This window comes from Gymnoscopelus microlampas (genome assembly GCF_963454915.1).
Source record: "Gymnoscopelus microlampas genome assembly, chromosome: 16".
Taxonomy (NCBI): domain Eukaryota; kingdom Metazoa; phylum Chordata; class Actinopteri; order Myctophiformes; family Myctophidae; genus Gymnoscopelus; species Gymnoscopelus microlampas.
Window position 1 is genome coordinate 26638896 of NC_139953.1, and position 12482 is coordinate 26651377.

The 12482-nt window shown below is 38.8% G+C and overlaps 2 protein-coding genes across 4 annotated transcripts; both read right to left on the minus strand.

The window, feature by feature from the left end:
- Positions 1 to 3945: 3945 nt before the first annotated feature.
- On the minus strand, positions 3946 to 6458 carry LOC311063140 (C-C chemokine receptor type 5-like). 2 transcript variants are annotated; one of them, XM_084082382.1, is made up of 2 exons: positions 6331 to 6458; positions 3946 to 5106 (listed from the first exon to the last, which is right to left on the minus strand). In XM_084082382.1, the coding sequence occupies exon 2, from the start codon at positions 5099 to 5101 to the stop codon at positions 4166 to 4168; it is 936 nt and encodes a 311-aa protein (XP_083938508.1). In that variant the 5' UTR covers positions 5102 to 5106; positions 6331 to 6458; the 3' UTR covers positions 3946 to 4165. The 2 variants fall into 2 exon arrangements, with proteins under 2 accessions (XP_083938508.1, XP_083938507.1); XM_084082381.1 differs by having other exon boundaries at positions 3946 to 5240; positions 6331 to 6456.
- A 2775-nt stretch (positions 6459 to 9233) lies between these two features.
- LOC311063144 (C-C chemokine receptor type 5-like) lies at positions 9234 to 11654 on the minus strand. 2 transcript variants are annotated; one of them, XM_084082388.1, is made up of 3 exons: positions 11434 to 11654; positions 9861 to 10359; positions 9280 to 9439 (listed from the first exon to the last, which is right to left on the minus strand). In XM_084082388.1, the coding sequence occupies exons 1-3, from the start codon at positions 11472 to 11474 to the stop codon at positions 9413 to 9415; spliced, it is 567 nt and encodes a 188-aa protein (XP_083938514.1). In that variant the 5' UTR covers positions 11475 to 11654; the 3' UTR covers positions 9280 to 9412. The 2 variants fall into 2 exon arrangements, with proteins under 2 accessions (XP_083938513.1, XP_083938514.1); XM_084082387.1 differs by having other exon boundaries at positions 9234 to 10359.
- Between the last annotated feature and the right edge of the window lie 828 nt (positions 11655 to 12482).

Below are 12482 nucleotides of genomic sequence, written 5' to 3' on the forward strand. Positions count from 1 at the left end.
TCAGATTGACACAATAGTTTTGGTTGGGTAACCACTTGGCACCTTTTTAGTGTTTTTTAGCAATTGTAAATAGTGCACATACATGAAATTACATTTTGACAAAGGTACATTAGCCGGCATGAACAATAATAAGAAAAAGAATTGTCATTAGTGAAGTTGTCACTTCTAGAGCTCTGTAACTCTGTTCAAGTCAAAAGTCAACTGTATAATCAAAAGTCAAGTCAATGATGTTTGTAGTCAGTCAATAGTGGTTATCAGACGGAGGTCTGATCCTATTCCTTCACTCCTTGTGACAGGAATATGCGCAAGTCAAGGTTCGTTGGAGTGCACTCTTATCGCGTGTTCAATCTGTATCAGTCGGATGACTGACACAATCCTACCATGACAGACAGTGCTTCTATAACAGCACAGCACCCAAAGGCACCAATCAACACTGACTGTGTATCACAGTGTCAGTAAAATAAATCTTATCTTTTTTCCTTTATGATAAAACAATATAAAATGCCCTTTCAGTGCATTTGTACCATATAAGGAGTTACCATATAAGGAGTTACAACTCCATTGGAAAGTGCATCTTTATAAAATAAAGTTGGATTAAATCCATTTTTTGTAATAATTACATTCACATTATATTTTCCACAACACTAGTACATTACAGCAGCAACACTTCAACAGCCAGATATCTCACCAAATCTCATCCAATGTTCCTGTATTGACGACGTCAGGACAGGATCTCACAAGGGGTTTTGCCTGTATAAACAGGGTGCTAGCGTTAGCATCATGTAGCATTGAGCTAGTTAGCATCACAGTCAACATGTGTAGATTTGTTTGTTTATCTCACCGGCTAACGTGTTGTTCTTGCACCAAACGGCTGCAGGATTCCCCTCTGTGAAGCTAAGACACAGCACCACACTGTAGCAACAGCTGGTGTATCTGTTCTTAGTTATATTATATCGTTTTTATTTAATTATTTTATCTCTCAGCTACTGCTGGGTGTTTTCAGGTTGAAGTCGCGGTGTGAAAGAACGTGCTGACGTCACGTTTCACCGTGCATCTTGTGAGGCTTTCAAGTGTGCTTGTAAATCACAACTGCTGCTCTGTACAAGTGATGCTTTCAAGTGTACCTCGTGAAACACAAATCAACCAAACTAGTGAGGTAGAATAGTTTTAGAGGTAGATCGTTTTGTGCATGTTTTTAAATAAAACTTATAATGAATTTCAAATATAAATACAATCATGTCTTAGTTAACCTGGTTAACTATTGTAGCTTATGTAAGCTGGGTTTTCCACCTGGGTTAACTTACACCATGTAACAGCAGCTGCAATCATTCCAAAGGTGCGTGTTCGTTTTTTTCAGTGCATCAACATCATGCACTATAGCCAGGTACCGGTCAATGCTCATCAGGCCCAAAATGCACATAAGATCCCCAAACAGCCACTGATCCCAGGCTTGGTGGGCTAGGAAGGGAGGGAGCATACTAGGAGAAGGTCAGCACATGCCAGGTTGAGGAGGCACACATCACTCATGCTACAGAGCCGCACCCCAAAGATGATGACCCAGAGGACAAGCACATTCCCTAGAAGACCCACGATGAAGAAGATACAATAGATCACTGGGAGAATCCAAAACGTCCATATACACACAAACCAGAGTCTCCTACATTGTAGTTTGGATAGACTTCTTCACTGGTAGGTGAGCCGAGATAGAAATTGCAGGATATGAGTAGGGATTGGGTGCATTTTTAGAGCTGTCGACTTAGAGCGAATAATAAAGGTTGACATTTTCCTGAGTTATTATAATAACAGAGAAACAGTACACAACCAAAGCAGTTTGCTAGCAGTCTTTAAAACATCACTATGCAGCCAACGTAACGTCAACAATTGTCGCATGACAGTGACATTATTACTTTAATTTCATTCCGTACAGCAAAAACAAAAAAATAATAATAATCCTATTGTAGCACAAACGATTATTTATGTCACTGTCATTCTTTTATCATTTAAGTCCTGTTAAAAATACTCTTACCCATATGTGTAAATGTGTGATGAATTCTCATTGAGAGCAGGGATGGTGGTGGAAGCAGTTGTCAACCTAGAAGATATCAAAAAGCCTACTTTCACAGACAAGCTATCTATCAGTATAACATAGCTGCACACTGCTATGTACATTATGTCACATACAGCAGAGAGATCTGTAATGTAATATGTTAATTTCAAAGTACTGTTTAAACTCATAAAAATGTATAGAAAATATGATAAATATCTGAAAGGATTTATTATTACTATTATTATTAAGGAGTATTATTGTTATTAGATTTTTTTTAAATAGACCTTTTGGTTATTTAATGTAGATATCTACACAGTGTGTACTCGGTTCGACTACCAGCCGGCTTGACCATTTGCTCTGTGTCTCTCTCCTGCTCTTCGTCCACATTTCTTGTCTCACCTGACAGTGCTGTTGTTAAAGTTTGTGGTCATGTCCATCATTGACTGTGCTGTGTCAAGACACCAGGCCAAAACAAACAGATCTACGTAAGTCATATATCCATTTCAATTGTGCCCTGTAACCATTTAAGTGTTTGTGTTAGTATTTGCATGAGAAGTGAAGTTGTATAAGACCACCCACGTGCCAATAATAAACACAGACTGGTTTCAAAATGAATGACTAAAAGCCAAAGAACAACTTCTCATTTATTGGGGGAAGTGAGTATTGCACAGACACTGTAGGGGGAACCCCTAAAAGACACCATGACTTTTCAGGCATACTACCAGTAGACCAAGGAAGAGGAAGACACTTACTGAACAGTTTCTATTATCTTTTCTCTGTTGCGAGTTGCTACTATGATGCCTGAATTTTCCTGAGGAACAATAAAGGTTTATCTTATCTTGACACTAGTTAGAGTTGATCTTGAACATGTTTGATATACGCCCACTGAATGTAGTGAAAACACTGAAAGGTACAGTTAATGTATACCTTCCAGGCAATGCACGCTCCATACAGTGCATACAAGAAATCTACACACAATTTTAAAAAAAAAGTTCCTGTCTATGGGAAGGAAGGAGACAACATAAAATTGTGTAGTGAAACATTTTATTTGAGACTAATAAAATCATATTCTTGATCTACCTAACAAACTAACACAAATTACAACTTCAAACAAAAACATAATCCTCACCGAAATGCCCTACGCTAACCTAAACCATAACACAAGTACAGAAGATGATGTCCGTAACTGCAACATTTTGTTGATCGCTGGGTACAGAAATATTTCTATTAATGCAGTCTCACTAACATGTAACATAAACCAGATTTGAATTGAAGTATTGGCAGCCACACACATTTGATTTGAGAGCTCTTAAAGGGGAATTTTGGACCACAGTTTTCTTACCTTTTCTATGATGTTATGATATCTTAGGATGAATGGTACAGTAGAAAAATTCCTTACGGGTCCGCCACAGTTTAAAACGTGCGCCAAATAGGCTTTTTTGGTGAGATCTGACGTTTATATTGACAGAACACTATGCAAAAAAACCCCCCAGAAAACAGAAGTCTCACTAGCCGAAATTGAAATCTCGAGATTTCAATCTCGAGATCGGTTGAATAGTGTTCTGTCACTATGAACGTCAGATCTCACAAAAAAAAAGAAGAAAAAAAATACTATAATTTTTCTACTGTTCCATTCATCCTAAGATATCATAACATCATAGAAAAGGTAAGAAGACCGTGGTCCAAAATTCCCCTTTAAATAGTTCACCCCAACCAATTACACAAGGTGATGGGCAGCACCTGGATTTAAAACACGCACACACGCACGCACGCACACAACACACACACACACACACACACACACACACACACACACACACACACACACACACACACACACACACACACACACACACACACACACACACACACACACACATATATACTTGAACCCCTAGTGCCCCTATTCTGGTGCAAACATTGGTGAAAATAACAGATCTACATGCTTGTATAGATCTACTATTTTCAGCATAAAGATTTGGTGTAGAGGGGAAATGGGAGGGGGCCTAGTATAGACCTCTGGGGGACTCCTGTCAACCAAACATAAGGGGTTTAAGTGGTTAGACAACCACTTTAGTGGTTTAGTTATAATAATAACTAAACTCTTACACTGTCACTTCATAAAGCAGCGGAGCGCGTTTCATCGACACTGGTGGTTTGAGAATGAATAGAACCTTTGACTCTGTCCTGAGGGATGAGAGTCTTCAAAACCTGACAAAGCCTACATGGAGCCCTGTTCATCAACCTCAGGAGATGTCTCCTGAACTTCTCCCCTACAAAAACATACAGGATGGGGTTGAGACAGCTGTGAGAGTAAGCAATGGCCTCTGTGACTTGTAAAGCCAATTTGATGGCCTTGCTGCTGTCACATTCTGTATAAACTTGAAGTAACTCCAAAGCTTTGAAGAAGGAAGCAACATTATAGGGCATCCAGCAGCAGAAATACACAGCTACAACTACGAGAACTAAGCGGATGGTTTGTTTCTTGGAGGAATGGCTGTATCGGAGCTTCCAAATTATCTGAGTGTAGCAGAAAACCATAATGGTCATTGGAATCAGTAAGCCAAGGATGTTAATTTTGAAAAGGCCAAAGATACTCCAAAAGTGCCGGTTGTGTGTTATGGTATCATTCTCAGTGGGACTAGTGTATAAGGGAGCACAGAAAACTTTGGTTGAACTTGGGTCTCTCTGTACCTGAAGAAAACCTATATCTGGAAAAGAGGCGAGAAATCCAGCAACCCATGTAACAGCAGCTGCAATCATTCCAAAGGTGCGTGTTCGTGTTTTCAGTGCATAAACTGCATGGACTATAGCCAGGTACCGGTCAATGCTCATCAGGATGATGAAAAAGATCCCACAGTAAAAGCCAATGTGGTAAATACCGAGGACCATCTTGCACATAGCATCGCCAAACAGCCACTGATCCCGGGCTTGGTGGGCTAGGAAGGGAAGGGAGCATACTAGGAGAAGGTCAGCAATGGCCAAGTTGAGGAGACAGACATCACTCATGCTACGGAGCCGCACCCCAAAGATGATGACCCAGAGGACAAGCATATTCCCTAGAAGACCCACGATGAAGAAGATACAATAGATCACTGGGAGAAAGGAGGATCCATGACGTTCATATACACACAACCCAGTGTCTCCTTCACCATAGTCCTCATATTTATAGACTTCTTCACTGGTAGGTGAGCTGAGAAAGAAATTGCAGGATAAAAGTAGGGATAATTAGGTGCATTTTTAAAATGAAATGATTCAGTATATTAGGTCTGTTTTTTAAATAAAACAAAATAGCCTATAGAGCTGTGTAGAATGTGTGCTTCAAGAGTCTCTACATTGCTATATAATGTGACATAAAGCAGAGAGATCTATATCCTCACATAATGTGTTCATTTCAGAATACTGTTTTAACTCATAAAAGGTTATCAAAATGTGATAAAGTCCTGAAATGATTTAAATGGATATTTCATTTTCGAACATGTTTGGGGTCATTTTAACGTCTACTCAGGCTTTTGTGAGCACCCCAGACAGTTTTTAAGTTGCTTGATTCAGTATTTAGATATTTGATATATATTTTAATAGACACGCCCCTTTCCTATACATGTTAGATTCATTGAAAACACCCGTCCTTGGTTCTGCTGACTGATATTGTCCTTCTAATGCTTGAGGACAGTATTTTTCTACATTTTTGGGGGAAAATTAAAACATTTAATAATGATGACACAAAAGCCCAAATAGACATTCAAATTACCCCAAATATGTTTGAAAGTGAAATATCCCTTTAAGTTTTTCAAGGAGACATGCATGAAAATATGAAGGATTGTGCTTCGAGTCTCTTTCTGCATAGTGATAGTCTAATTTCTCTTCCATTACATCCATTTTCTGACGTGAGCCACAAATGATAATCATATTGTAGCATATTGTATAAATATACAGATCTGTGTAGAAATCTGAGAAAAAGCACTGCAATGCAGAGTGCCCACAACACTCCAGATTAAATAACAGTCGGTGCACAGCTCAACAATATCTGCTCTGTCCGTGGAGAGGTCAAATAAAAAGTGAAAAGGACATTTACTGTGTGCTGGCTGTTTTCTCAGTTTCTGTACATTCTCTTACTTACATTTTCTCCCATAACCCATAAATGTAAAATAATATTTATGTAACAGTCATAGTTTTATAACTGCAAGTCCTATTAATTATAGACAGTGATGGAAGAAGTACTTACACATTTTACTTAAGTGAACACTTCTTACTGTATGTCAAACAATAGTGAAAAGTCTCACCTGACTGTGCTGTTCATAAAATAACTTGTGGTGTTGTCCATCATTGACTATCCTGAGTTAAGATACAGTAACAGGCAATAACAATATATTTCTATTATTTTATGATTATTATTATTTGCATTTGCATGAGAAGTGGAGTAGTGGAGACCATCCAAATGCCAATGAATCATAAGAACAGACGCAGTAGAATTAGAAGGGAAGTTCTTTTTTTTCTTCTTTTTTTTTAATGGGTGTTGCACAGTGGTGGAGCGGAAGCAAGTACTAACACATTTTCTTGAGTATCTGTACTTTACTTTTTTAGGGCGTATAACTTTTACTTTTTTAAAGACAAAAGGCATAGGCTACTTTTGACTCTGTTACATTTCTATGAAGGTTGTCATTATAATATATTTTTTCTTTTCTAAAATGTGATCACTGAACACAGAATTCTCACCTGTCAACGGTAGAGATCTGTTTCACCTCATTTGAGATGGACAGTACAGTAGAAGTAATTCCCCAAAAAATTACTGCAGAAATGCACTTCTTTTAACCTTTAAAAACTGAGATGTCATGTTACCATGTTACTGTAATTAAAGACGGGCTGCCGTGATTTTCAGTGATCCCCCCCCCTATAACATAATCATCAGATATTATGGTTATACTATAGGAGGAAGATTTTTTTCAAAAAAGTGTACAGAAATTGTAAAAATTATGTTTTTATGTGGACACGCCTCCAGTTCATTAAGTATACCTCGTTCTCACCTAGCACCTCCTCCACCACCCACCTGTCCTAGTCCCTCCTCCTCCTCATGCCCACACCTGTTGTGTTATGATAATGAGGGGGAGGGTATATTTTTACTATGTCACTAAAGGGCTGTTTCTCTATTGGCATGTTTGACCCTCAAGGTTTCAGGCTCCAGGTAGAAACTCAAAATAGTCAAAGAAGACATAAAACACCATAAAAACACCACCAGGGGGCTTAATGAAGCTCTATCAACCTCATAGACACATGGAAAACAGAAAAAGTGCAAAACCATGGCACCACCTCTTTAAGGAACTTTTTTAATAACTACTCTGCCCCCATTTTTTATACCTCCACCTACTGTGTAGAGAAATATTGTTTCCTAATCTGCCATGTTTTTCTCACATTGGTATGTAAAATAAGGAGATGCTATACTGTGACTTTTTCTTTGCAGTTAATCCGTGTATGTAAAAATATATACAGTGTGAGGCCAGTTGGATCGGCGGTTCTCAAAAAAACTTTAATCCCCATAATGGTCGGAACAGCTGTTGGGATCTCCAAAATGGGCATAACAGGGACACAGGCAGACAGACAGATACAGAGATCTCCATCTATGGACAAATAGACACAGACAGACTGAGAGAGTACTGGAGGTACTTTGACAACTTTGTCTATGAATTGAATACCAAGGCCCTCATTGGAAACAAGTCCGCAAGGACTTTTATGAACGGACCTGTTAGACAAAGTATTTTAAATGTAAATGTGTTGTTTTACATTTTTTGCCTAATAAAATATTCAATCAATCAAAAACAACATAACCGGAGGTGCGTGCGTTCCCAACGGGCATCGTTCCCAACAGGCATAGGCCTCCTAGTCTATCTATAAATTCACAAAACCTGTGTCTGTAACTCAGTATGTCTGTGTGTGTCTGTCTCAGGCACTCCGACCGATTGACCGATTTGGCGTGTGTGTCACCATTCTCGCCAATGACCGGGGGGGAGGGCAGTGCCGAGTGAGAAATTGGTTGCACCGGCGGTGTGTGTGTGTGTGTGTGTGTGTGTGTGTGTGTGTGTGTGTGTGTGTGTGTGTGTGTGTGTGTGTGTGTGTGTGTGTGTGTGTGTGTGTGTGTGTGTGTGTGTGTGTCAGATTAATGGAACTTTGTGTCACATTTGTGCCGCTGCACCAATATACAGGTAAGTGGTAGTGTGTGCACATTGCACAATACAACTCTATTCTTTTAAACAGGGCATTTTTACAGGGCAATGCACAACATTTCTGCATCTGTCTGTCTGTCTGTCTTCCATTTATGCCCATGTACTGTACGCCATCAACACATTCCCAACTTGCATTGTTCTTGAGTATGCCTGTTACCATTCATAATTAACCATTTTATTGTAATATCTAATGTTATTAGTACTGTGGTAATGGCTATGGCACTTCAGTGCAGTGATGTAATTTTCCTCACTGTCATCCAACATGTTGATCTGGTTCTTGCTTTTCCGACGGGGCCGAGGGAGACTTTGGGAACTTTTTCAAAAAGCAAAACACATCTATTGTATTAAAACATTTTCAAATATAACTTTCAAGGCTTCTGTCAATTAACATTTAGTGGCAAAATATATTCTTGGACAATTATATATTAGACTATAAAGAGCTTTAGAATGTATCATTTTTTTTTAATTACCGTCCTGAAAGTCAACATCTTTATCTTCATCTACTCTTGATCATCGTCTAATAGTCACCTTCTTCTTCTGTTGTTGGACCCATTTCATTGCCAATTGCAGCATTTTTTTTGTGCTCTTATCTGTTCATTTGTTTCATTCTTACTGGTGTTGCTACTATGACACCTGAATTTCACTGGAAGTTAACATAGGTTTATCTTGTCCTGTCCTGTCCTGTCCTGTCCTGTCGCGTCGCGTTGTGTCTTGTCTTGTCTTGTCTAGTGAGAGCTGATCTTGAAATTGTTGGAGGGCCCACTGAATCGAAAACACTGTAAGGTACAGTAAATGTTTGTGTGTCATGCGGCAATGCATGCTCAATACAGTCGATGCAATTTCACACAAGAAATGCACAATATGAGGTAATGGAACTCGCCTCAAAACAGTGTTTATTATTTTTTAAACAACTTAGTAAAACAAGACATGCCTTACACAAACTTACACCCAAAGATATACTGTAAAAGACAAGATCAGATCAAGAAAAGCAATAAACTGCAACATGAACGAAACAACTCAACCCTTACACTGGCCCTTCACACAACAGTGGAACCTGTTTGAGAATGAGCAGACCATGTGACTCTGTCTGGAGGGATGAGGGTCTTCATAACTTGACACACCCTACATGGAGCCCTGTTCATCATCCTCAGGAGGTTCTTCCTGAACCTCTGTCCTACAAAAACATACAGGATAGGGTTGAGACAGCTGTGAGAGTAAGCAATGGCCTCTGTGACTTGTAAAGCCAATTTGATTGCCTTGCTGCTGTCACATTCTGTATAGAAATGAAGTAACTCCAAAGCTTTGAATAAAGAAGCAACATTATAGGGCATCCAGCAGCAGAAATACACAGCTACAACTACGAGAACTAAGCGTATGGACTGTTTCTTGGAGGATTGGCTGTATAGGAGCTTCCAAATTATCTGCGTGTAGCAGAAAACCATGATGGTCATTGGAATCAGTAAGCCAAGGATGTTCATTTTGAAAAGGCCAAAGATACTCCAGAAGTGCCTGTTGTGTGTTATGGTATCATTCTCAGCGGGACTAATGTATAAGGGAGCACAGAAAACTTTGCTTGAACTTGGGTCTCCCTGTACCTGAAGAAAACCTAGATCTGGAAAAGAGGCGAGAAATCCAGCAACCCATGTAACAGCAGCTGCAATCATTCCTAAGGTTCGTGTTCGTGTTTTCAGTGCATAAAACACATGGACTATAGCCAGGTACCGGTCAATGCTCATCAGGATGATGAAAAAGATCCCACAGTAAAATCCAATGTGGTAAATACCGAGGACCATCTTGCACATAACATCGCCAAACAGCCACTGATCCCGGGCTTGGTGGGCTAGGAAGGGAAGGGAGCATACTAGGAGAAGGTCAGCAATGGCCAAGTTGAGGAGGCAGACATCACTCATGCTACGGAGCCGCACCCCAAAGATGATGACCCAGAGGACAAGCACATTCCCTAGAAGACCCACGATGAAGAAGAGAGAATAGATCCCTGGGAGGAAGGAGGATCCATGACGTTCATATTCACACAACCCAGTGTTTTCTTCACCATAGTCCTCATATTTATAGACTTCTTCACTGGTAGGTGAGCTGAGAAAGAAATTAAAGGATAAAAGTATGGATAATTAAATGATGTTTTTGAATGAAATGATTCAGTATATTAGGTCTGTTTTGAAAAGAAAAGAAAATAGCCTATAGAGCTGTGTAGAACGTGTGCTGAGTCTCTACATTGCTATATAATGTGACATAAAGCAGAGAGATCTATATCCTAACATAATGTGTTCATTTCAGAATACTGTTTGAACTCATGAAAGGTTAGCAAAATGTGACAAAGTCCTGAAAGGATTTAAGTTTTTCATGAAAATATGAAGGATTGCACTTCGAGTCTCTGTCCGCGTAATTTCTCTTACATTAAATCCATTTCATGCCGTGAGCCACTAATGATAATCATATTGTAGCACAAATCCATAACAACAACAAAACGTATGTCACTATGCAGTCCTCATATCTGTAGGCCTAAAGCCTATATATTATAGACTTCTTCACTGGTAGGTGGGCTGAGAAGGAAATGACAGGATGAGAGGGAATTACAGTAGCTGCATTTTCATAATGAAATGCTTTAGCATAGCTATGATGATATAGATCTGTGTAGAAATCTGAGAAAAAGCACTTCAATGCTAGCCTCCAGAACCCATGCATTAATGCAGAATGCCCGCAACACTCCAGATTAAACAACAGTGTTAAGGTGCACGGCTCAACAATACCAGGAAAATAAGAAAACAGCCAGCACACAGTAACAGCACGCTGAGGAAGTTAGGTTGAAACATGCCTACTCTGTCCGCGGAGAGGTCAAATAAAACGCGAAAAGGACATTTACTGTGTGCTCTGTGTCTCAGTTTCTGTGTAGCCTACATTCTCTTACTTATATTTTTTTCCATAACCCCAGTCACAGTCATAGTTTTATAAATGCAAGTCCTATTAATTATAGACATACGCATGCTTAAACAAAACTCCAACAGTTTCCTTTGACTAGGAATTAATCAGATAGTCATAAGCAAACATGATTTTTTTTACATGATGTATAGACTTGGTTATTTAATGTCAGTAAATACTTCCTCTGCAAACACTTCTTACTGTATGTCAAACAATAGTGAAAAGTCTCACCTGACTGTGCTGTTCATAAAATAGCTTGTGGTGTTGTCCATTATTGACTATGCTGGGTCAAGATACAGTACCAGGCAAGAAACCACAACAAGATCTTTCTATTATTTTATGATTATTATTATTATTATTATTATTTGCATTCGCATGAGAAGTGGAGTAGTGGAGACCATCCAAATGCCAATGAATCATAGGAACAGAAGCAGTAGGATAAGAAGGGAAGTTCTTTTTTTCTTTCTTTTTTTATGGGTGTTGCACAGTGGTGGACATTAACGGAAGCAAGTACTGTAAATCTGTATTAACACATTTTCTTGAGTAACTGTACTTTACTTTTTTAGGAAACGTATAACTTTTACTCCACTACATATTAAAGACAAATAGCATACTGTAGGCCACTTTTGACTCCAATAAAATTCTATGAAGATTGTCAAATATATTTTTTTTTAAATCATAGCTTTGAAGTCAGCTGTTGAAGTTTTTTCTTTTCTAAAATGTGATCACTGAGCACAGAATTCTCACCTGTCAACGAGATCTGTTTCACCTCATTTGAGATGGACAGTACAGTAGAAGTAATTGGCCAAAAATGGACTTCAGAAATGCACTTCTTTTAACCTTTAAAAACTAAGTTATCATCTTACCATGTTACCGTAATTAAGGAACTTCATTTTAATACATTCTCGGCCTCCAGTTTTTATGGGGGCCGAGTAGGCCCCCATAAAAATATTATAAAAAATATTGTTTCCTAATCCACCATGTTTTTCTCACATTGGTATGTAAAACAAGGAGATGTTATACTGTGACGTTTTCTTTGCAGTTAATCCATATACATGTAAAAATGTATGTAAAAATATATACAGTATGAGGCCAGTTGGATTGGTGGTTCTCCAAAAAAACTTGAATGCATCGTTCTTGAGTATGCCTGTTCCCATTCATAAATAACCCTGTTATTGTAATATCTAATGTTATTAGTACTGTGGTAATGGCTATGGCACTTCAGTGAAGTGATGTCATTTTCCTCACTTTCATCCAACATGTTGATCTGGTTCTTGCTT

Bases quoted from the DNA above. Each gene is read 5' to 3' on its own strand.
- LOC311063144 (XM_084082387.1), bottom strand. From the start codon at position 11,474: ATGGACAACACCACAAGCTATTTTATGAACAGCACAGTCAG. The intron at 10,360-11,433 runs GTGAGACTTTTC...TTTCTTTCTCAG, and splicing joins TTTATGAACAGCACAGTCAG to CTCACCTACCAGTGAAGAAG.
- LOC311063140 (XM_084082381.1), bottom strand. From the start codon at position 6,374: ATGATGGACAACACCACAAGTTATTTTATGAACAGCACAGTCAG. The intron at 5,241-6,330 runs GTGAGACTTTTC...TTTCTTTCTCAG, and splicing joins TTTATGAACAGCACAGTCAG to CTCACCTACCAGTGAAGAAG.